Genomic DNA, 24,425 nt, shown 5'->3' on the forward strand with positions numbered 1-24,425 from the left:
ACAAAAGTGCATTGTGCATGTATTAACTATAGAAATGACTGAAATGCTTGAGTTGCAGTGGTTTAAGAAGTGTCACGCATTTGTCTCAATTTAGAACTTTCTAAGTTCGCAGGGGAGGGAACTGACACTTCAATTTGTTTAACACTCAAATGTTCCTCCAAAAAAAACTAAAAACCTACAGTGTTGGATTATTTCAAGCAACACCAGAACTCATTTTTAGCTGGCTATAACAAGTGGTGTGAGGAGAACAAATGAGACACAGCATTGAGGGGCATGACACAGAGGAGTCAGACGCAGTGCTTAAATAGACTCCCACCTGATGTCCCAAACTCAAAATCCTGTACCTTGTTAAAATTTCCCAGCTGAGCCCCGAGAAAAGTGGCTTATGTCTCTCTTCGTACTTTGCAATTGCTCAGTTATCGAAGCACCTCTCTGCAGCGGTATGATATACGATAACAGGACAAACGCTTAGAATAGATCTCAAATTCCTATTTTACTTCATAACTCAAAGCATTATACATTATACCATTTTATAGTAGTAACATGAGAAGTGTGCTTTGCTAAAGTGAACTTTGTGCACTTTATAAACATGTTGATAGTACTTTTTTTAGGCTGTTTCAGTCTGGCCTAAGTCAGAAGATTTCAACCATTACATAATACAATATGTTGACCACCTTGATATTTTGACCACATTGTAGAGTTGACCATTGATGCTTTCACTTAATATTTTCACAAAGAGATTGGGATAAATAATCATCAATTATGTGGATTTGATGAAGGCACATAATAGAACTGCATGGGCCAACCAGTTACATTCAGAAAACAATATCATTTTTCCTAAAAAGCAGCCATTAAAACCAGAAAAAGATGTATAACATATAATAATATCTCTAAAATCAAAGACGATATCCCGTCTCATATTAAAAAATCTGTGATTAAAAGTGGCATAAATCTTCCCAAACAGCATTTTCTAAAACATTTTAAATAAAACACTAACCCAATTCAAATATAACTAATTCTCCATATATTTCTGCCTATTCCACTCTTATTTTAGAGCAAATAAAAACACAATATTGACCAGAAACTGTCCGAGCACAATTATCCTCACGATAAAACATTCACGGTACGATCTTATGTTTTGACTTCATTAGCTGATGTCTCATTTAGATCAACCCTGGACCTGCTATGTGGCTATAATAGGATAATAGGAGAAACATTTTCTAAGGGATTAAAGTGCTCATGGGTAAAACTCACTGTCTCCACGGCATGCTGCTCTTAATGTCTGTCTCATTTAAGAAGGTCAAAATACCCTGAAGGGCTGGGACCCGGGGAATCAAAGCTTTGTCTACACTTTGGAGGCTTTACTTCATCCCTTAGTGAAGGTGGTTGTTCAATGTGACTCTGGGAGTGCTCGGTCTCTTATTCCTGCAAAGCTTTGGTATTACATGTGCTGTTTGTCAGACTCATTCACAATATATAACTTTGAATCTCACCAAGCTTTGTGGAGGATTACAAGGAATTGCACCATTTGGCGAGGTTGGAGGTTTTCAACATTCGGTCACGTTGTAATTTCCGACCAAATCAAAGTTGTTTGTGAAGTTTACTCCTGATTAAAGTGGCCATATAGGCACTCTTTCTAATACTACATACTAGCTTGGCCTGAGAGCAGGCAATAATCTTGTCAAAGAAATCCAATTAAAAGCACCTGGATCCTGAGGAAACAGGGGAGACCGGTGCCTTTTAAAAAAGCTATTTCTGAAAGCCGCAGGCTACTGGGGGCTACCAGGGCTCTGCTGCTAATAGTTTGGAAGAGCTGGAGTTTCCTTTTTTAACAACCAATGCACCGACACGTCTATAAACAAACAGGAAAGCTCACACTGACTTATATCTCAAATTAACTGATCTTTTCCTTGTCTTTTAATACAATATCTGCTGATACTGAGTCTAGTACAAATCTAACAAGCTTCCGGGTCCAATAAATGAAGTCCCTAAATCAAATCTATAAATGTACACCAAATGATTAAGTGTTGTCCTGGGAGAACACAACTCTTCAAATGAATGTGAAGTTACCTTGGCAGAATACTGATCATTAGGATCCGCTTTCCCCATCTCTGTAAATCTGCAAATTCTCATACTACTTATAGTCTGACTGTCCCATAATTTGACACACAGGGGCCTTATAACAACACATTATAGAGGAGCTCTGTTACGGATTTCATCGCAGTTATACTGTTTGAATATCGGTCAGCCTGCTGAGCTTATTAGAAGGATTAGCCCAGTTTTCCGAATGATGAAAAGGAAAACCCAGCAGGATTGGACCTTGAGGAGGGTCTGAATGTTCCTACACATGTTCATAATTGAATAAAGGTTACTTTAACTTGCCTGATTCTTGTATTGAAATCACACCACATGGTTTTATTAACACAACCACTAAGGAGTTTGTGAGGTGGAGAAAATCAAAATTGCCAACAGAAATAAAACATCAAAGTAAAATATGACTGCCTCCTTGCCTTAAATTTGAGTAGATGACGCCACCTTTTGGATTAGGATGCATGCAGTAATACCTTTGTTTGGCTTTTTTGATTATAAAGTTATGCAGTAATACTCCATTTTCAGATATGGCTGTAATGCTCATTATGGTCCCCATTGGCAACAATAGAAAACTGTCTTGTTTCCAAGGCTGTGCCTCAGCAGCCTGGGCTGAAAAAGTTGATTTAGCCATGGTGTTGTTCCTCCATTTTTACTTTTTGAGAGTCAATTAAAATGCACTTACTGGGGACTGAAAATGTATAATGATTATTTGGTTATTACATGTGTCTTTTTCTTGACAATTAACTATAAAAGCTCACGACCGACCGGGCAAGGCAAGGGGTCAACCTGCGTTAGCGCTATTGTACCTCTTTGGCTAGTAAGACACAACCACTAACCATAACATCAAACCAAAATTAACATTTGAAAATCATTCAGGGTGTCGAAAGCCAAACAGAATCACAGAAACCATTTTGGGGAAAAAAACCTTGACATGTTCTTTGACTTCTTAGTTTGAACCATGTACCAACATGAAGGGGGCTGGATTTAAGGGCTGTACTGCAGCCAGCCACCAGGGGGCGATCGAGATGTTTTAGCTTCACTTTTGAGGAGCTGTCATGTCATCCATCTTTAGACCATGTGCTGACCATCAAGTATTGCTAAATATAACAGTGTTTCAAGGCAGATTATCAGGTCATGTTTATATAATGTGTTTCATCTGAACATAACTACCAAACATTGAGTAATATACAACAATATTCCTAACAGGTTATGGCTCTTTTATTCCTAAACATGATGGACTCTCCTTTAACCCCACCTCCCAATCAATTGAAGGGAAAACGGAGTAAAGAAATAACGAGTGGAGGAGACCAATCACCTCGGCCTGAAGGCTTTTGAAAGTAATTGAAGCTGAAATACAATCACGATGCAGCACGGTGTCAGGGTGTCACAGGAGGAAGCTAATTGGGGGCAACCCCTCGCGCACCACGCCGTGATTTAGAGGGAAAGGGCATTAGAGGATTGGAACAAGTTTAATTGGGTGTGTTGAATAACTTGATAACTTTTGAGGTTCCTGTTCATTCATGTGATCTCTGCATTTCTGGTTATCTACCAAGAATAATGGGCCAGTTCCTCTGATCAGCTACGAGGAAAGAGGAAGAGTACTCACATGAAGGTGGTACAACAAGGATGTCCATAATTGGCCGCAAATCAAAGCACCTCTTTCAGATTTGCACCTGCTTTTTTTCCCTTTTTTTAGAGAATAGGCTGTGATGTCTGACTCTTTGAAGACGTGCCTGGTTTTCCACATGGAGAATGGAGTTGTAACTGGATTTGTGACAAACAGGATCAAAACAAAAGGCCTGCCGCAAACCAGACTGCAAATTAGCTGAACGAAAGATCTATAGAAAATGATTACAACTAGTTATTTTTACTCTGATCCTAAAAAGACGTCTTTAATTGTGATGTTGTTCAGAGTAATTATTGTTTTCTTATATATTAGTTAAGTGAAAGTGTGAAAACAGGGCATTTTATTGCATAATAATGTACAAAAGTAGGGTTGATACTTCACAAAGCTTTGTCAGCTCGACTAGTGACATTTTATTGTGAACCATGGTTTTTCCCATTTGTATTAAACCTGTCTGAGAGTATTCCACATCTTGTACAGAGTACGAGGGAGAAATGACTTTCTATGACGTGAGGGTGTCTTCCTCCACAACTGTCAAACCAGGAAAGTAAAAGCCAATTCACAGGAAAAGAAAATACTCACACACATTCTCCAAAAGAACTGAGAGACAGAGAGAGGATAGGCTGGTTTCCATAGCAATTGTCAGCCCTGTCACATGGTTACCTAGGAACTAGCCCTATGATGCTGTGTAATTTATTTGTTTATGTTTGGCCAGCTGTCGCTAGCGTTGAACAAAGCAATATCTTGCCATTTTATTCCTGCCAGATAAAGAGCTGTCAGTGTTGAGAGACGTCAAATGTGCTGTGAAGAATGAGAAACTCCTGCTTATCTGACATCATTTATCTGAGTACCATAAGTGTATCTCAACATGTTGAAAGGGTCATTCGCAGGTCAACAGGACCACGCACACAGACGACGTCAGCTCTGAATCTCCATTTGTAGCGGCCTGTGTAACAGATAGTTAGCGCACCGTGGGGTCAAACTGAGTAAATAGACCGTGGGGTCAAACTGAGTAAAATAGAATAGCTGCAAGTAGTTTATGTTAATATGAATCACTGTTCAAAGCCCACATTTCACCTATGATAAGTCAACCCAATCCTCTATTGTCCAGTTAACCCCCAAACTGTGATTACCATTTAAGATATACATATTAGAATTACAAAAATCACTTTACAAAATATCTAAACCCTGATTAATTATTAGTGTTGACCAGGCACAGTACATGATCAAAAACATACAAAATGTTTCATTAACAAACCAAAAAAAACATTTGAACGGGGAGACTGCTGACTGAAACACACGTCAAGGCCACTCCGATATATTACTTAAATGAATATAGAAAGCATTCATCCCAATGCAACCAAAATGCATATTTGAACTAATATAATGAAATGGGTTGTACTACAGTATTAGGAAGTACTCTAGTAACTACAGCTGATACAGTATTTTCCTCAACCCCGGTGAGTATTCTTGGATTTTGTACGGTGTTATGCTGTTAAATACGGTTTTGTAAATGAGAGTAAAAAATTTTAAGGTAAAAATGTCAGCCATGTCACAGAGACAAGTATGGACAGGGTGAGAAAGGGAGAATATTAAGTGCGCTTGCATGACAGGCAAGAGGAGAGCTTTTAACGGGTGACAAGAGGCTTTGAGCTCATCTGCCTAATGAAAAGCCTGAACTTGATTAAACCCCCAACCCCTGTGACTGCCTAATACCCACCCTTCCTCTAATCAGAGATCACTGCAATTATGGTTCTCTACAGGGTGGTAGGGTGGTACACGACTGCACACATGTTCATTTCACGGAAAGAAAAGAAAATATCAGTCACAAGAGATCTTTCGAGAAGCAGCAAACATCGACACCAACTCCATAACCTAATTGATGATGCCTTTATGATATATCTTTAAACTGTTCATTATTTTTGCTAAAAAATAACAACTGACATATGCTTAAAGATGCATGTTCCTCTACTTCTCCTCTAAGTCTGTTTCCTCCTCATGGTCACTATCCCATATCCTGTTAAAGAGTGCCCTCTGCTGTTCCGGTAAGCACATTGCACCCGGACCAGGATACTGTGACATATTTGTATTAGTCCATACAGGCCTGCATTGAAGAGACTAAGAGCACACATGTAACCGAAATCTGCTTCTTCAATATTTACAGTAAGTAAATCAATACATCTCATAAATATGAAATTAAGGTAAATTGAGCACAGTGAAATACTGATGCTTTATCAATATCATTTGTCCAAAATGTTTAAAAGTAAAGTATAGGCTACTATTGGGACTGCAGACACAATTCCAATTTACCAGCAAACAAGATGTGAACAAATATCCACCCCCCCCCCCCCCCCCCCAAAAAAAAACAAACATCCTTCTGCATATACAGATTAATATAAATTCCCAACTTTAAATCCTAAACAATTCACGGGCCAATAGTTTGTATAACATTATAGGTACACTAACAATTTGCAGTCGTCAGATGTAGACCACAAACTAAATATTGCATTAGTATTAAGCGGTTATATTTTAAATATCACCAACACATCTGGTCTACAAGATCAGTACTGTCAATGACTGCGTCACCGATTAGGTAGACTTGCCATGTGGGTATTTTAGATGCTTTTGATTTACTTTCAACACTTTATCAGTCTCCTTAGAGACTGTCAAAAATTGCCTTCGCCGACTATATTTCAAGTCGTCTAGGCGGGGTATTGGGTAAAGTTTTCAACCAGCAATAATCGCGCCTCGGATAAACCTCATGGGCTACGATACTGCCACTGCGCAAAGCTAACGTTGAAGCTGCAGCGCCCGGATCTTGTATCTCTGCCATAGTACTCTGGGTCATGGTTTCAGCAATGGGCGTGGCTTGGTATTTTAAAAGGTTGTTATATATCGTTATAACAACTTAAAAATATAAACCAGATTATCGATAGAAAAAAGCCATGAAGACTTTACAGTAAACTCGTCATAAAAAGGAACAATACGCATTTTAAAGACAGGATAGATCATAAAAACACACACGTGAGCTGTAATCCTATAACCGTACGGCTGTTATTTGATCTAAAGTGTTAAATGAGTTTGTCGTCGAGACGTTTAGTTACAATTCATGATTTAGAATAAATCCCCGGACAAATAACGTTATTTAACAGCCCATAACGTTAAATAGATGCACGTTTGGGAGAAGTTAGAAGCGGAAATGACGTTGCAGCCGGTGCGTCTCTGTTTAGGAACCCCCCTGTTCAGCCAGACTAGAAGGGTGAATATATTCCGAACGGGATATTTGTAAAAATCTTTTATTAGTATCATGTTTAAAGCAAAAACATACCAAAAACAAAGATACAATCACTAATACAATGTCCTTAAGAGAGGTGACGAAATACACACACAGCATGTAAAATATTTGGGGAAGAAATCCAGAATACCTTTATTAGTCCCAGAGAGAGGGTTTTGTAAAATAAATGTTATTATTCATAATGTACAATATACAACACAAGAAATAATATATTATTAACCCTACTGGCTGCTACTCCGTAGTTATTCCACCCATTACTGAAACAGCAATATAACGTAACTATGAACAATAATAATTCAACTTAAGTTATATACCACACTTCATTCTACCGTGCTACACTTATTTTATATTGTACACTGCTGCTACTTACTATCTACATGTACTTTTGTGAATTGTAATAATTGTTATTTTCAATTCTATATGCCTTTTAATATAGAGTTCTATTGTATTCGTCTGTATCTATACATTGATGTTACAATATACATAACCCATTTGTAAAGAATAAAGAAATGATGATTATCCATGCAGTCAGCGTCACACGTTATCATACCATCTACGACAATGTATTGCTGAAGGTATATTTTTATATTCAACATATTATCGGTCTCCTGAGAGACTGTCAAAAATTGCCTTCGCCGACTATATTTCAAGTCGTCTAGGCGGGGTATTGGGTAAAGTTTTCAACCAGCAATAATCACGCCTCGGATAAACCTCATTGGCTACGATACTGCCACTGCGCAAAGCTAATGATCCGTTTGAACCGACAGGGTGTCTCTCCAGTCAGAACTACCATCTGTTATGGTTTAAACCACTGGTGCGTTTACAAGTCTACCAGTTGATAATACATTGTTATAATTATATGGAAAATAACCAAGTTTTTCAGACTCAGAGGTTACAATTGGAGACTTTATTAATGCATCTCCTGAAAGGGAAAAGTATGCATTGGAAAGACAGGATGAATAATAATAGATTTAAAAGATTTTTTTTTAAAGAAATGCACGGTTTGGAGAAGTTATAAAGGGGAAGTGACTGTGTGGTTTAGCCTGTGATCACTTTGATTTAACGTTTTTATAATATTGAGTTTCACTTTACATTGTTTTACTTCATTCTATTTGATATGTATATGTTTTCCTATTCCTGCAGCTTACTTGAAACATGTTTTTGCTATAATTTTGTTCTCTTTAAGTTAAGTATACTGCCTACTGTAGGTTTAAAGCAGCCTGGGAATTTCCTATCACAACTACACTGTAGCTACTGTGGACATGACACTAGCACAAATTAAGATACTTGGTTTTGATTGTTAACAATGTATCGGTCTCCTGAGAGACTGTCAAAAATTGCCTTCGCCGACTATATTTCAAGTCGTCTAGGCGGGGTATTGGGTAAAGTTTTCAACCAGCAATAATCACGCCTCGGATAAACCTCATTGGCTACGATACTGCCACTGCGCAAAGCTGATTATGTACATGAAAATTAAGTGGTATCTATCCTGTCCGCACTACAGTCTGCTGCGGTTTACACAACTGCTGTAGCTACTAGTCTACCAGTTTAATACAAAGCTGTATTTATACCAAAACTAACCGTGTGACTCATACAGACTTCAGAAATGCATCTCCTGAAAGGGAAAACTACGCATTGGAAAGACGGTCGTTTTAAAAGCAGACGTGTCCTGAACAGTAATCCTTTTAGATGTAACATGTTACTTTGAGGTCAAATCGTGTAGTTACTTATCGATGAGAATAAAGGCCCGAAAAAACAACAAACATCAGAGACCCATAGTGTTAAAGAAATGCTCTGTTTGGAGAAGTTTGAAGCGGAAATGACGTAGACTCGGGTACGTCTCTGTCTATGGTCCCTTTGAATCAAAGCAGCCAAGCCAGGAATAGTAAAACAAAATTGAAATATATTTGTTTTTTAAATCTTTTATTACACTGCGAAGACTCTGGGATAGCCTACAAAAAGTGTTCATAAAAAATACTGCTTTACACGACAGAGCTATATAAAAAACGAGTTCATTTGACAAAAAGAGGACGTTTACCCTGTGATCACTACATAACCTACTCGCTAAATGTGTCATTAGACAGAGTTTAACCTTACTCTATTTGATATGTATATGTTTTCCTATTCCTGCAACTTACTTGGGACATGTTTTTGCATTGTTTTATTTCTCTTAAGTAAAGTACATTGCTTACTCTAGGTTAGGCAAGTGTGTTTATGTAGCACATTTCAACACAAGGCAATTCAAACAGCTTTAAAACAAATAAAAAAACATCAAGAGCATCAAGAAATAGTGCAGAAGAAACACATGAGGGTTAAAGGAGCCAAGGGCTTTCTTTGCAAAAGTACCCTCTACTGTAGACCTGACTATAACACTTATTAAATCCGACTGTCTCAGGATTCAAGGATGACATTGAGAATTTAATTTTGAACAATTTATCGGTCTCCTGAGAGACTGTCAAAAATTGCCTTCGCCGACTATATTTCAAGTCGTCTAGGCGGGGTATTGGGTAAAGTTTTCAACCAGCAATAATCACGCCTCGGATAAACCTCATTGGCTACGATACTGCCACTGCGCAAAGCTGGTGTATATAATGAAAGGAAAGAGCCATCTCTCGTGTCCGCACTACAGTCTGTTACGGTTTACACAACTGCTGTGGCTACACAATAACCCAGTTGTTCAGAGAGGTAAACCATGGAGACGTTATTAATGCATCTCCTGAAAGGGTCAAGTATGCATTGAAAGTCGGGGTGAATAATAATATTAACAGATTCCAAAATAAATGCAAGGTTTAGAGAAGTTTTCAAGCTGAAATATCGGTGTGGTTTACCCTGTGATCACTTTGAATACAACCTACTTATACTACTGCGTTTCATTTTACATTGTTTTTACTTGATTGTGTAATGTATGTTTTCTCTTTAGGTTAAGTATGCTTACTGTAGGGTTAAAGGAGCCTGGGACTTTTCATTCCCCTGTAGCTACTGTGGACCTGTCAGTGGCACAAGTTAAATCCGACTGTCTCTCAAAGAAAAGATCATTGGTTTTATTGTTAACAATGTATCGGTCTCCTGAGAGACTGTCAAAAATTGCCTTCGCCGACTATATTTCAAGTCGTCTTGGCGGGGTATTGGGTAAAGTTTTCAACCAGCAATAATCACGCCTCGGATAAACCTCATTGGCTACGATACTGCCACTGCGCAAAGCTGCTTATGTACATGAAAATTAAGTGGTATCTATCCTGTCTGCACTACAGTCTGCTACGGTTTACACAACTGCTGTAGCTACAAGTCTACCAGTTTAATACAAAGCTGTATTTATACCGACAAATAACCGTGTGACTCATACAGACTTCAGAAATGCATCTCCTGAAAGGGAAAACTATGCATTGGGAAGACGGTCATTGTAAAAACAGACGTGTTCTGTACAGTAATCCTTTAAGATTGTTAAACTGGATGTTTAAGTCCTCAGTTGAGATTTATGTATATAGATTGTGTCTATTCTGTGCTTAAGTTGACAGGAGGATGCAGTGTTATTGTTGTACCACTGTGGGGCACTAAAGTGTAAATGTGTAGGTTTGCATCATATGCAAATGAGGGTGTGTTCACTTCATGAACTTGTCCTGATCTGTGTTGTATTCCAAGTTAGCCCGGCTGAGCGAAGGGTACAATAAACCATGCCTAAGAGCTAAACGGTTCACCGTGTCTGCATCAAATATATCTCTCCGAGTGCAACGCAGGATGAAGCTGCAATCCTTAACTTAACAAAGATGTAACATGTTACTTTGAGGCCAAATCGTGTAGTTACTTATCGATGAGAATAAAGGCCCGAAAAAACAACAACCATCAGAGACCCATAGCGTTAAAGAAATGCTCTGTTTGGAGAAGTTTGAAGCGGAAATGACGTTTTTGCATTGTTTTATTTCTCTTAAGTAAAGTAAATTGCGTACTATAGGTTAGGCAAGTGTGTTTATATAGCACATTTCAACACAAGGCAATTCAAACAGCTTTAAAACAAATAAAAAACATTAAGAGCATCAAGAAATAGTGCAGAAGAAACACATGAGGGTTAAAGGAGCCAAGGGCTTTCTTTGCAAAAGTACCCTATACTGTAGACCTGACTATAACACTTATTAAATCCGACTGTCTCAGGATTCAAGGATAACATTGAGAATTTAATGTTGAACAATGTATCGGTCTCCTGAGAGACTGTCAAAAATTGCCTTCGCCGACTATATTTCAAGTCGTCTAGGCGGGGTATTGGGTAAAGTTTTCAACCAGCAATAATCACGCCTCGGATAAACCTCATTGGCTACGATACTGCCACTGCGCAAAGCTAAGGTACATCATGAAAGGAAAGAGGCATCTCTCGTGTCCGCACTACAGTCTGCTACGGTTTACACAACTGCTGTGGCTACACAATAACCCAGTTGTTCAGAGAGGTAAACCATGGAGACGTTATTAATGCATCTCCTGAAAGCGTCAAGTATGCATTGAAAGTCGGGGTGAATAATTGTAATGTAATGATGGTATGAACGTTATCAGTTATATTACGCGGTGACGTAGTTCCGGTCTCCGCTGTACAGTTGAACAAGTTATAGAGACACGCGTGAGTTAGCTCCGCAATGCAGTTTGTAACGTGTTAATCCAAAGCCCTAATAAACTACACGATAAGTGACACAGTGTGTGCGTATCGTGACATGGTGTCAGAAGTTACGGACTGAACGCCGAAAGAACTAAGATGGCCAAGTTTGGACCGCCAGAACAGTTTGACTTTACCCGGCCAGGGGAATGGCCAGTGTGGAGGCGCCGATTCGACAGGTTTCGAGCGGCTTCCAAGCTCAACAAAGAGAACTGTGAGGTACAAGTCAACGCTCTTCTGTATTCGATGGGGAAAGAAGCAGAGCCAATTTATGAATCGTTTGTGTATACGGAGGACGACGAAAGTGATAACCCAGAACTTGACTACGATATAGTTATAGCTAGGTTTAATGATCACTTCGTGCCTAAGCGCAACGTGATACATGAGCGAGCATGCTTCCACAAGCGTGTGCAGAGGGCTGGAGAAATGGTGGAATCTTTCGTGAGGAGCCTTTATGAGCTAGCCCAATACTGTGAATTCGGCATAACAAAGGATGAACAAATTAGAGACCGACTCGTCATTGGCATCCTAGATAGCGAGGTCTCACAAAAGTTGCAACTTGAGGCGGATCTTACGCTGGAGAGGGCTATCCAGCTAGCCCGACAGAGCGAGCAGATCAAGAAGCAGAGCGAGGAGCGGGCAGAGTGCTCAGTGAATGCTGTGGGACAAAGGGGACAGGCAGGCTGGAAACGCGGCAAGGGCAGGTGGCAGCGAGATGGACGAAACGGTCCCAAACGAGAGGAGTACAGCAAACAAAATGGATGCTGCTCACGGTGTGGCAGGACACACGCACGTGAAGAACGTTGCCCCGCACACGACAAGGAATGCCGGGGATGCGGTAAGCTAGGACACTTTGAACTGGTGTGCAAAAGCAAAATGACAAAACAATTAATGGCTGTGACACACGAATTTGACGATGATGATGATGATGATCAAGCTTTCTTTATCGGTGCAGTGACAAATCAGGCCCATACAGTAGTTGAGCAGCCAGATTTCAGTGATGATTGGCGTGTCACACTTCCCATCAACAATAGTCTAGTTGACTTTAAAATTGACACGGGGGCAGACATTACTGTAATGACTGTGAAAACGTACAACAAAATGCCAAACAAGCCCCAATTAGCTAAGACTACAGTCAGTGCCACAAGCCCAGGCGGGGAAGTAAAGTGCATAGGCAGATTCCTGGCCACATGCCGGCACAAGGGCCAAAAGTATGCCTTCTGGATAACGGTAATCAAAGGACAGTTTGCACAGAACCTACTGGGGGGAGGAGTGGCAAAATCCATGGGCCTTGTGAAATGGCTGAATGCAGTGTGCACCGTGACGGACGACCTATTCGGAGAAATAGGACTCCTACAGTGCGACCCTGTCAAAATCGAGCTGAAACCAGGCGTGGAGCCCTATGTCGCCACAACGCCGCGCCGGGTGCCGTTTCCCCTCCTGCCAAAGGTCGAAAAGGAGCTGGGGCGCATGTTGGAGATGGGCATAATCGAGCATGTCACAGGGCCCACCGACTGGTGCGCACCCATGGTGCCTGCGGAAAAAAAGAATAAAGACCAGGTCAGAGTGTGCGTGGACCTCAAGAGGCTCAACAAGGCTGTCAAGCGAGAACGGTATGTTTTGCCCACACTGGAGGACATTGCTCCCAAGCTAGCGGGGGCAAAGGTGTTCTCCACGCTAGATGCCTCTAGTGGCTTCTGGCAAATTCCCCTGGACCCCGACAGCCAAAAACTGACCACCTTCATCACACCCATGGGCAGGTTCTGTTTCAGGCGGCTCCCATTCGGGATCTCTTCAGCCCCTGAGATTTTCCAGAGACTGATGACCGACCTGCTCAGGGGCCATGAGGGAGTCGTGGTCGTGATGGACGACATACTCGTCTACGGTGCGGACGAGGAGGAGCACAACAGGCGGCTGAACACAGTCCTCCAGACCATCAGGCGGTCTGGACTGAAACTGAACAAAGCAAAGTGCCGGTTCAACAAGTCGGAGACCGGCTACTTCGGACACATAATCAGCGCAGAGGGCATGAAAGTAGACAAAAGCAAAGTGAGTGCAATCACTGAGATGCCCAGCCCAAACAACGTGGGAGAGCTGCGCCAGGTCCTGGGCATGATCAACTACCTGGGGAGGTTCCTGCCAGGCCTCTCAACCGCGCTACACCCAGTCACTGACCTGCTCAAGAAGGACAGTGCGTGGGCATGGGGTGACCTCCAAGTAGTGTTGCACGATGTACCGATACTTCAAAAGCACCGCGATTCTTGGAAATTAAAAATGTCACGATTCCTAAATTTATTAGTATCGATACTTCTAGAATGTCCGTGTTCCATATTTGTAAGAGACATATTTCATGTTGGTGTGTGCAACGCACGCTCGAGTGCCTCCCTATGGACGTCCGTGTTTTTTCTCCTCACGCACGCAGCAAGAGGCTGCACTGCTGCTGTCATTTAACAAACACTACAGAGAGATGGCTGCATGTGCGAGTGATACTGTGGCCGCCGGTCCACGGCTGGTTGATAAAGATGACGCGAGGAGTGAGATATGGAGGTACTTTGCCTACCTTGCTGACAGTGAGGGCAAAGCTACCGATATGTCGAGACCTGTTTGTCGTAAGTGCTACAAACAATTGCAAACTAAGGGAGCCAACACCTCGAACCTGGCGAAACACTTGGCCGACAAGCACGCCGAGTTGCACAAGGAGTTTAAAGACCGACAGGTTAGTATGTGAAATATAACATGTATCATCACGTTCATGAACTTCATGCCCTTAAAACAAGTCAAATGAGAAGGCTATAGTTTATTTTGTGACAAGTCACTGTTTTGCACCACCGTAGTTTGACCAGGCTATCTACAGAAATAGCAGGCTAACTATGGGCATTATCCTCATGGCTAACCACAATAGCCTGCCTAACGCTAGTTCAGCATCTTTCTTTGAAAACGCAACTTTCATAGATGACGTAAATAATTCGCAAGCTGCTAAAATAAAGCATACAAAACATCAGCTAAAATGATCTATAGCCTTTATTAGCCTATATGATAAAAATCACAGCATGTGCATGTTTGTCAGTGATTTATTTAGCCTGTATTGGGTTACAGCATTTAAAGAGCATGAACCTGCTGTACGCAAAGGAGGTGTAGGCCTATATGAAACCTTTGCCTTGTAAGAAATTATGGACTCAAATATAAAGTTAACCATCAAAGAAATCAGACATTGAAGTACAGGAAACGCCTATATTAATCCATGTCACAGTTTAAACAACATTAGGTTAACTCATTATATCCTATGAATAATGGTAATGTTATGGTTAAGTGAATGTTAGCAATTATCACTACCACTGCATAGAGATGTTAAGTTAGTCACAAGTTATTGTTACTATCACACATAAACTATTTAGGTCCTCCGTTATGACACATTTATCACCATCATATTTTAAATATTTCCATTTTCTTCTGCTACAGCGGTCTGCAGCTATGGGCTCTGGAAGAGCAACTCCTCAAAGGCAGCAGCCAACCCAGCAGCCAACCCTCCAAGCTATGTTTGAGCAGCACAACAAGTACCCCAGGGAGTCCAAGGAGGTAAAACGGCTTAACAGGGCAGTAGCAGAATTCATCTGTCTGGATCAAGTGCCAGTTTATATAGTGGAAAAAGCTGGGTTTAGAAACCTTATGCAAAATCTCGACAAAAGGTATGACGTCCCATCCAGGAATTTTTTCATGTACAATGAAATTCCCAAGATGTACAATGAAACAAGAGCGATAATCAGTGCCCAACTTAGTCACACACCGAATACATTTTTCTCCTGCACCACTGATCTCTGGACCAGCAGAACTGTGGACACTTACATGGCAGTAACACTCCAGTTCATTACACAGTCCTGGGAGATGCAGTCCTGGTGTTTAGGGTGCTCTGCATTGTATTCTGATCACACAGCCGACACTCTAAAGGAAACCCTGGAGGAAATTATCACAGATTCCTGGGGGCTAGACATGGCCAATATGGCTGGAATGACAACAGATAATGCGTCAAACAACCGCAAAGCTTTCAGTGAATACACCTGGATACCCTGTTTCGGGCACAATCTGCATTTGGCAGTGAACAAAGCCATAGATATTGATCGTGTGGCAAGCTGTCTGTCCAGGCTCCGTAAGACTGTGTCAGGCTTCTCCAGATCAAACAAGATGTCTAGACTGTTCAAAGACAAACAAAAGTCTTTAAAACTGCCACAACATACATTAATCCATGATGAGCCCACCCGATGGGGTTCCACCTATGACATGGTGGAACGATTTTGTGAGCAGCAGCAAGCTGTCTCTGCGGTTCTGGCTGAGGACCGGAAGAAGTGGCACCTGATGCCCAGAGACACAGACATGACCACTATAGAAATAGTGAGGGATGTCTTGGCTCCACTCAGTGACTTCACTGATGCCCTGAGTGGAGAGAAAGAAACCACCATATCATCAGTCCTGCCACTGATGTGGAAAATCAAAGCCTGCCTAATAGAAGAGGAAGGCGACCGCCCCTTGGCCATAGAAATGAAGAACAAAATTAGAGGAGATTTTGAGAAAAGGTACGATGACCACAACCTGCAGATGACCCTAAACACCTCTACGTTCCTTGATCCGAGATTTAAAGATACTTTTGTAACAATGGAGGAGGATATCAAGAGGGAGCTGCTCCTTAAATCTGAGGCCGTTCAGCTTCCACCCCACAGTCCAGTGGACCCTAGAGGAACAGGTGCTGCACCAAAGAGGAATAAGAGAGACTTAAAAAGTTTGCTCTGCACCATAACCACAGAGAAGAAAGGGGCAGATAATTCTGAAACGAGGCACCATTCTCCCACACCTGCAACACCCACAGATAGACGACTAAATGTTGAGTTTCTTGAATACAAACAATTGAGAGAAATCAGCCCTGCAGAGGATCCCCTGGCCTGGTGGAGTCAACATGAGGCACAACTGCCCATCCTGGCACACTTTGCAAAGAACTATCTTTGCATTGCAGCATCAAGTTGTGCTTCAGAGCGAGTCTTCAGCACATCTGGAAATATCTGTAGCCCAAGACGTTCCAGGCTGACTGAAGAACATTTAGACATGCTAGTGTTCTTGGCCAAGAACTTAAATAAGTGTAAGAAATGAATATCTGCTGGCCATTCTAGGGCTAATGCTCTTAAGAGACTCAGTTTTGAGTATAAGAGATGCTGCAGCTAAATTGTATTTGTTTTTTTAAACTCAGTTGTGAGTATAAGAGATGATGCAGCTACATTTTATTTGTTTTTTTAAATTGAATGCCATTGCTTTAATTTGTTATTTATGTTTATTACTGGTAACGCTTGTGTTTCTTATGACTGAGATAATGCTGCTAAATTTATTTATTTTTTTACCTTGAGTGTCATTGCTCTAATTTATTTTTTATATTTTGATATTTCATATTTTGTTCAAATGTTTAATATATCTGCTGTTCATATGTTCATTTATTAGTGTGTTATGATAAGAATGTTGCCCCAGTTTTAAAATAAAGCACATCAATGATATTTGAGAGTGTTTCTCCCTTTTCAGGAAAAGTATCGAAAAAGTATCGGAATCGCAATTCTTGACTTGGTATCGGTATCGAAACAATAATTTTGGTATCGTGACAACACTACCTCCAAGAGAGAGCGCTGCAGAAAGCCAAAGACATGCTCTCGTCAGCCCCAGCACTGGCCTACTACGACTCCAACCGCCGCACCATCGTCAGCGCGGACGCCAGCAGCTACGGCCTGGGCGCCACACTACTCCAGGAGCACAGCGGTGAGTTGAAACCTGTTGCATTCTGCTCACGCACTCTTACAGAAACCGAGAAACGCTACTCCCAAATAGAAAAGGAGTGCTTGGCAGCGGTGTGGTCATGCGAACGCTTTGTACGTTATGTACAGGGGCTAGACAGTTTTTGCCTCCAGACAGACCACAAGCCGCTAGTCCCATTGATAAATGCATGTGACCTGGACAAAGCACCCGTGCGGTGCCAGAGACTGTTGATGCGCCTGATGCGGTTCAATGCGACAGCTGTCCATGTTCCAGGAAAGCAGCTGATCGTGGCAGATGCGCTGTCCAGGAGCCCTCTGACTCAGGAGGCCGAGTCAGAGACGGAGCGCCACGTCGAGGCGTACGTCGATGCAGTGGTGACAAACAAGCCGATGTCACCAGAGAAGTTGGAGGAGATAAGAGGAGCAACGCGGATGGATCCAGACCTTCAGGCGGTCATCTCCAGTGTGCGAAACGGCTGGCGTAAGAGACACAACTTTTCCTCCTTCTCTGCACTCTATTCTGCCAGGCATCACCTCTCTGAAGCGGGGGGACTAGTTCTGTACGACGACAGAATTGTGATTCCAAAAGGACTGAGAGCAGACATTCTGAAAAGAATCCATACAGGTCACCAAGGACTGACGAAGTGCCGTGAGAGAGCCAGGCTCTCTGTCTGGTGGCCTGGCATCGGAGGCGACATCAAAACAACCGTGACGCAGTGCAAGTTCTGCATAGAGCACAAGCCCAAGCAGAGGCGTGAGCCTCTCATCACTACGGCCCTGCCAGAGGGGCCTTGGCAGAGGATCGCTGCTGACTTATGCGAGCTGGAAGGGAAGCAGTATCTAGTAGTCGTGGACTACTATTCCAGGTATGTCGAAATGGTACACTTACCTTCTACATCAAGCCAGCAGGTCATCACGCGCCTCAAAGCCATCTTCAGCCGATGGGGTGTACCTCTCGAACTAGTCAGCGACAATGGTCTGCAGTTCACGTCAGCTGAATTCACTGACTTTTGCAAAGAGTACGGGTTCACGCGCACAACCTCGAGCCCCCACTACCCCCAGGCCAACGGGGCAGCCGAGAGAGCAGTCCAGACTGCTAAAAGACTGCTGAAACAACCAGACCCGTACCTTGCCCTGATGAGCTATCTGGCCACACCCATTGCTGCAACGGGGGCCAGTCCGGCTCAACTGATGCTGGGACGACAGATTCGCACCACAGTCCCCACATTGGAGCAAAACTTGCAAATGACTCCAATAAGCCCTGAACAAGTAAGAACAAATGACTCTAAAGCCAAGAGATCTTACGAGTACTTCTACAACCGCCGGCACTCCACCCTCCATCTCCCAGAGCTGCCAACAGGTCAGGCAGTGCGTGTCAAGCTGGACACAGACAAGGGGTGGAAGACCCCTGCGCAGGTGTTGGGGAAAGCGGAACATCCCAGATCCTACATGGTCAAGATGGACAACGGCACAGTGTTGCGGCGTAACAGGAGACACCTCCAGGCTGTTCCTGAGACCACCGGGCCTGCTGAGACCACCGGGCCTGCAGAACCACAACTACAGCCCGAGACCCGCCCAGCACGTCCCGTCAGCAGTCCACTTCCTGTGATGGTCACCAGGGGCCACACAGCATCACCGGGGCCTACACCAGAGACTACACAGGGAACACCGGCACGGCCTACTCTGTCCAGTGGCACAGCCAGACTGACCTCCAGGGGCCGTGAAATCAGACCACCTCTCCGGTTCAGACTCAATGAGTGATTTATGACTGCTGACTGCTTTATTGCTAATGCCTAATTTTTTTTTTTTTCAGGTTTCCCTACTGAAACAGATTTAGTTCAATGGACAAAATGTAAAAAAAAAAAAAAAAAAAAAAAGGAGAAAGAAAGAAATGTTTTCTGCAGTTAATATTGCTAATGCACTTAAGGGTAATGTTTATATTAATGTGTTACAAATACTACAGTACAGTAGTATGAATGGGGAATGGGTTCTGGAAAAAAATGAGAAGAAATTGCTCTTGGTAAAAATAGATTTAATTTTGATTAAGACTTAATTTACTTACCTGAATCTGCAATTGGAGTAAGTATTGTTTATTTATGTTTTAGGATACTCTGAATGGACTCAGTTCTGGTAAAGGTTACTTTTAGTTTATTGTCTCAAAAGGGGGAGATGTAATGTAATGATGGTATGAACGTTATCAGTTATATTACGCGGTGACGTAGTTCCGGTCTCCGCTGTACAGTTGAACAAGTTATAGAGACACGCGTGAGTTAGCTCCGCAATGCAGTTTGTAACGTGTTAATCCAAAGCCCTAATAAACTACACGATAAGTGACACAGTGTGTGCGTATCGTGACAATAATAATAACAGATTCCAAAATAAATGCAAGGTTTAGAGAAGTTTTCAAGCTGAAATATCGGTGTGGTTTACCCTGTGATCACTTTGAATACAACCTACTTATACTACTGCGTTTCATTTTACATCGTTTTTACTTGATTGTGTAATGTATGTTTTCTCTTTAGGTTAAGTATTCTTAGCCTACTGTAGGGTTAAAGTAGCCTGGGACTTTTCGTTCCCCTGTAGCTACTGTGGACCTGTCAGTGGCACAAGTTAAATCCGACTGTCTCTCAAAGTAAAGATCATTGGTTTTATTGTGAACAATGTATCGGTCTCCTGAGAGACTGTCAAAAATTGCCTTCGCCGACTGTATTTCAAGTCGTCTAGGCGGGGTATTGGGTAAAGTTTTCAACCAGCAATAATCACGCCTCGGATAAACCTCATTGGCTACGATACTGCCACTGCGCAAAGCTGATTATGTACATGAAAATTAAGTGGTATCTATCCTGTCCGCACTACAGTCTGCTACGGTTTACACAACTGCTGTGGCTACAAGTCTACCAGTTTAATACAAAGCTGTATTTATACCGAAAAATAACCGTGTGACTCATACAGACTTCAGAAATGCATCTCCTGAAAGGGAAAACTACGCATTGGAAGACGGTCGTTTTAAAAACAGACGTGTCCTGTACAGTAATCCTTTAAGATTGTTAAACTGGATGTTTAAGTCCTCAGTTGAGATTTATGTATATAGATTGTGTCTATTCTGTGCTTAAGTTGACAGGAGGATGCAGTGTTATTGTTGTACCACTGTGGGGCACTAAAGTGTAAATGTGTAGGTTTGCATCATATGCAAATGAGGGTGTGTTCACTTCATGAACTTGTCCTGATCTGTGTTGTATTCCAAGTTAGCCCGGCTGAGCGAAGGGTACAATAAACCATGCCTAAGAGCTAAACGGTTCACCGTGTCTGCATCAAATATATCTCTCCGAGTGCAACGCAGGATGAAGCTGCAATCCTTAACTTAACAAAGATGTAACATGTTACTTTGAGGCCAAATCGTGTAGTTACTTATCGATGAGAATAAAGGCCCGAAAAAACAACAACCATCAGAGACCCATAGCGTTAAAGAAATGCTCTGTTTGGAGAAGTTTGAAGCGGAAATGACGTTTTTGCATTGTTTTATTTCTCTTAAGTAAAGTAAATTGCGTACTATAGGTTAGGCAAGTGTGTTTATGTAGCACATTTCAACACAAGGCAATTCAAACAGCTTTAAAACAAATAAAAAACATTAAGAGCATCAAGAAATAGTGCAGAAGAAACACATGAGGGTTAAAGGAGCCAAGGGCTTTCTTTGCAAAAGTACCCTATACTGTAGACCTGACTATAACACTTATTAAATCCGACTGTCTCAGGATTCAAGGATAACATTGAGAATTTAATGTTGAACAATGTATCGGTCTCCTGAGAGACTGTCAAAAATTGCCTTCGCCGACTATATTTCAAGTCGTCTAGGCGGGGTATTGGGTAAAGTTTTCAACCAGCAATAATCACGCCTCGGATAAACCTCATTGGCTACGATACTGCCACTGCGCAAAGCTAATGTACATCATGAAAGGAAAGAGGCATCTCTCGTGTCCGCACTACAGTCTGCTACGGTTTACACAAGTGCTGTGGCTACACAATAACCCAGTTGTTCAGAGAGGTAAACCATGGAGACGTTATTAATGCATCTCCTGAAAGGGTCAAGTATGCATTGAAAGTCGGGGTGAATAATAATAACAGATTCCAAAATAAATGCAAGGTTTAGAGAAGTTTTCAAGCTGAAATATCGGTGTGGTTTACCCTGTGATCACTTTGAATACAACCTACTTATACTACTGCGTTTCATTTTACATCGTTTTTACTTGATTGTGTAATGTATGTTTTCTCTTTAGGTTAAGTATGCTTACTGTAGGGTTAAAGTAGCCTGGGACTTTTCGTTCCCCTGTAGCTACTGTGGACCTGTCAGTGGCACAAGTTAAATCCGACTGTCTCTCAAAGTAAAGATCATTGGTTTTATTGTGAACAATGTATCGGTCTCCTGAGAGACTGTCAAAAATTGCCTTCGCCGACTGTATTTCAAGTCGTCTAGGCGGGGTATTGGGTAAAGTTTTCAACCAGCAATAATCACGCCTCGGATAAACCTCATTGGCTACGATACTGCCACTGCGCAAAGCTGATTATGTACATGAAAATTAAGTGGTATCTATCCTGTCCGCACTACAGTCTGCTACGGTTTACACAACTGCTGTGGCTACAAGTCTACCAGTTTAATACAAAGCTGTATTTATACCGAAAAATAACCGTGTGACTCATACAGACTTCAGAAATGCATCTCCTGAAAGGGAAAACTACGCATTGGAAAGACGGTCGTTTTAAAAACAGACGTGTCCTGTACAGTAATCCTTTAAGATTGTTAAACTGGATGTTTAAGTCCTCAGTTGAGATTTATGTATATAGATTGTGTCTATTCTGTGCTTAAGTTGACAGGAGGATGCAGTGTTATTGTTGTACCACTGTGGGGCACTAAAGTGTAAATGTGTAGGTTTGCATCATATGCAAATGAGGGTGTGTTCACTTCATGAACTTGTCCTGATCTGTGTTGTATTCCAAGTTAGCCCGGCTGAGCGAAGGGTACAATAAACCATGCCTAAGAGCTAAACGGTTCACCGTCTCTGCATCAAATATATCTCTCCGAGTGCAACGCAGGATGAAGCTGCAATCCTTAACTTAACAAAGATGTAACATGTTACTTTGAGGCCAAATCGTGTAGTTACTTATCGATGAGAATAAAGGCCCGAAAAAACAACAACCATCAGAGACCCATAGCGTTAAAGAAATGCTCTGTTTGGAGAAGTTTGAAGCGGAAATGACGTTTTTGCATTGTTTTATTTCTCTTAAGTAAAGTAAATTGCGTACTATAGGTTAGGCAAGTGTGTTTATATAGCACATTTCAACACAAGGCAATTCAAACAGCTTTAAAACAAATAAAAAACATTAAGAGCATCAAGAAATAGTGCAGAAGAAACACATGAGGGTTAAAGGAGCCAAGGGCTTTCTTTGCAAAAGTACCCTCTACTGTAGACCTGACTATAACACTTATTAAATCCGACTGTCTCAGGATTCAAGGATAACATTGAGAATTTAATGTTGAACAATGTATCGGTCTCCTGAGAGACTGTCAAAAATTGCCTTCGCCGACTATATTTCAAGTCGTCTAGGCGGGGTATTGGGTAAAGTTTTCAACCAGCAATAATCACGCCTCGGATAAACCTCATTGGCTACGATACTGCCACTGCGCAAAGCTAATGTTATCATGAAAGGAAAGAGGCATCTCTCGTGTCCGCACTACAGTCTGCTACGGTTTACACAACTGCTGTGGCTACACATTACAATAACCCAGTTGTTCAGAGAGGTAAACCATGGAGACGTTATTAATGCATCTCCTGAAAGGGTCAAGTATGCATTGAAAGTCGGGGTGAATAATAATAACAGATTCCAAAATAAATGCAAGGTTTAGAGAAGTTTTCAAGCTGAAATATCGGTGTGGTTTACCCTATGATCACTTTGACTGCGTTTCATTTTACATCGTTTTTACTTGATTGTGTAATGTATGTTTTCTCTTTAGGTTAAGTATGCTTACTGTAGGGTAAAAGGAGCCTGGGACTTTTCATTCCCCTGTAGCTACTGTGGACCTGTCAGTGGCACAAGTTAAATCCGACTGTCTCTCAAAGTAAAGATCATTGGTTTTATTGTGAACAATGTATCGGTCTCTTGAGAGACTGTCAAAAATTGCCTTCGCCGACTATATTTCAAGTCGTCTAGGCGGGGTATTGGGTAAAGTTTTCAACCAGCAATAATCACGCCTCGGATAAACCTCATTGGCTACGATACTGCCACTGCGCAAAGCTAATGTACATCATGAAAGGAAAGAGGCATCTCTCGTGTCCGCACTACAGTCTGCTACGGTTTACACAAGTGCTGTGGCTACACAATAACCCAGTTGTTCAGAGAGGTAAACCATGGAGACGTTATTAATGCATCTCCTGAAAGGGTCAAGTATGCATTGAAAGTCGGGGTGAATAATAATAACAGATTCCAAAATAAATGCAAGGTTTAGAGAAGTTTTCAAGCTGAAATATCGGTGTGGTTTACCCTGTGATCACTTTGAATACAACCTACTTATACTACTGCGTTTCATTTTACATCGTTTTTACTTGATTGTGTAATGTATGTTTTCTCTTTAGGTTAAGTATTCTTAGGCCTACTGTAGGGTTAAAGTAGCCTGGGACTTTTCGTTCCCCTGTAGCTACTGTGGACCTGTCAGTGGCACAAGTTAAATCCGACTGTCTCTCAAAGTAAAGATCATTGGTTTTATTGTGAACAATGTATCGGTCTCCTGAGAGACTGTCAAAAATTGCCTTCGCCGACTGTATTTCAAGTCGTCTAGGCGGGGTATTGGGTAAAGTTTTCAACCAGCAATAATCACGCCTCGGATAAACCTCATTGGCTACGATACTGCCACTGCGCAAAGCTGATTATGTACATGAAAATTAAGTGGTATCTATCCTGTCCGCACTACAGTCTGCTACGGTTTACACAACTGCTGTGGCTACA

General features: G+C 41.8%; 1 protein-coding gene and 12 non-coding genes across 13 annotated transcripts; 1 reads left to right on the top strand and 12 right to left on the bottom strand.

Annotated features, from left to right (window-relative positions):
- Nucleotides 1-6,366: 6,366 nt before the first annotated feature.
- LOC134860610 (U4 spliceosomal RNA) lies at nt 6,367-6,507 on the bottom strand. Its single transcript, XR_010165255.1, has one exon. It is a non-coding gene; the product is annotated as a U4 spliceosomal RNA (small nuclear RNA).
- Nucleotides 6,508-7,614: 1,107 nt separating this feature from the next.
- LOC134860677 (U4 spliceosomal RNA) lies at nt 7,615-7,755 on the bottom strand. Its single transcript, XR_010165280.1, has one exon. It is a non-coding gene; the product is annotated as a U4 spliceosomal RNA (small nuclear RNA).
- A 570-nt stretch (nt 7,756-8,325) lies between these two features.
- Nucleotides 8,326-8,466, bottom strand: LOC134860732 (U4 spliceosomal RNA). The gene has a single exon (XR_010165303.1). It is a non-coding gene; the product is annotated as a U4 spliceosomal RNA (small nuclear RNA).
- A 984-nt stretch (nt 8,467-9,450) lies between these two features.
- On the bottom strand, nt 9,451-9,591 carry LOC134860766 (U4 spliceosomal RNA). Its single transcript, XR_010165312.1, has one exon. It is a non-coding gene; the product is annotated as a U4 spliceosomal RNA (small nuclear RNA).
- Nucleotides 9,592-10,072: 481 nt separating this feature from the next.
- LOC134860619 (U4 spliceosomal RNA) lies at nt 10,073-10,213 on the bottom strand. Its single transcript, XR_010165260.1, has one exon. It is a non-coding gene; the product is annotated as a U4 spliceosomal RNA (small nuclear RNA).
- Nucleotides 10,214-11,201: 988 nt separating this feature from the next.
- Nucleotides 11,202-11,342, bottom strand: LOC134860509 (U4 spliceosomal RNA). The gene has a single exon (XR_010165241.1). It is a non-coding gene; the product is annotated as a U4 spliceosomal RNA (small nuclear RNA).
- A 2,527-nt stretch (nt 11,343-13,869) lies between these two features.
- Nucleotides 13,870-17,177, top strand: LOC134859687 (E3 SUMO-protein ligase ZBED1-like). Its single transcript, XM_063876334.1, has 2 exons — nt 13,870-14,362; nt 15,106-17,177. Exons 1-2 carry the CDS (start codon nt 13,997-13,999, stop codon nt 16,780-16,782), a joined length of 2,043 nt encoding a protein of 680 aa, XP_063732404.1. The 5' UTR covers nt 13,870-13,996; the 3' UTR covers nt 16,783-17,177.
- Nucleotides 17,178-20,098: 2,921 nt separating this feature from the next.
- LOC134860587 (U4 spliceosomal RNA) lies at nt 20,099-20,239 on the bottom strand. The gene has a single exon (XR_010165248.1). It is a non-coding gene; the product is annotated as a U4 spliceosomal RNA (small nuclear RNA).
- Nucleotides 20,240-21,226: 987 nt separating this feature from the next.
- LOC134860520 (U4 spliceosomal RNA) lies at nt 21,227-21,367 on the bottom strand. The gene has a single exon (XR_010165242.1). It is a non-coding gene; the product is annotated as a U4 spliceosomal RNA (small nuclear RNA).
- A 478-nt stretch (nt 21,368-21,845) lies between these two features.
- LOC134860597 (U4 spliceosomal RNA) lies at nt 21,846-21,986 on the bottom strand. The gene has a single exon (XR_010165249.1). It is a non-coding gene; the product is annotated as a U4 spliceosomal RNA (small nuclear RNA).
- Nucleotides 21,987-22,974: 988 nt separating this feature from the next.
- On the bottom strand, nt 22,975-23,115 carry LOC134860531 (U4 spliceosomal RNA). Its single transcript, XR_010165243.1, has one exon. It is a non-coding gene; the product is annotated as a U4 spliceosomal RNA (small nuclear RNA).
- Nucleotides 23,116-23,578: 463 nt separating this feature from the next.
- On the bottom strand, nt 23,579-23,719 carry LOC134860498 (U4 spliceosomal RNA). The gene has a single exon (XR_010165240.1). It is a non-coding gene; the product is annotated as a U4 spliceosomal RNA (small nuclear RNA).
- Nucleotides 23,720-24,203: 484 nt separating this feature from the next.
- LOC134860604 (U4 spliceosomal RNA) lies at nt 24,204-24,344 on the bottom strand. Its single transcript, XR_010165253.1, has one exon. It is a non-coding gene; the product is annotated as a U4 spliceosomal RNA (small nuclear RNA).
- Between the last annotated feature and the right edge of the window lie 81 nt (nt 24,345-24,425).

The sequence above is a fragment of the Eleginops maclovinus genome, chromosome 2 (genome assembly GCF_036324505.1).
Source record: "Eleginops maclovinus isolate JMC-PN-2008 ecotype Puerto Natales chromosome 2, JC_Emac_rtc_rv5, whole genome shotgun sequence".
In the NCBI taxonomy this organism is placed as follows: Eukaryota; Metazoa; Chordata; class Actinopteri; order Perciformes; family Eleginopidae; genus Eleginops; species Eleginops maclovinus.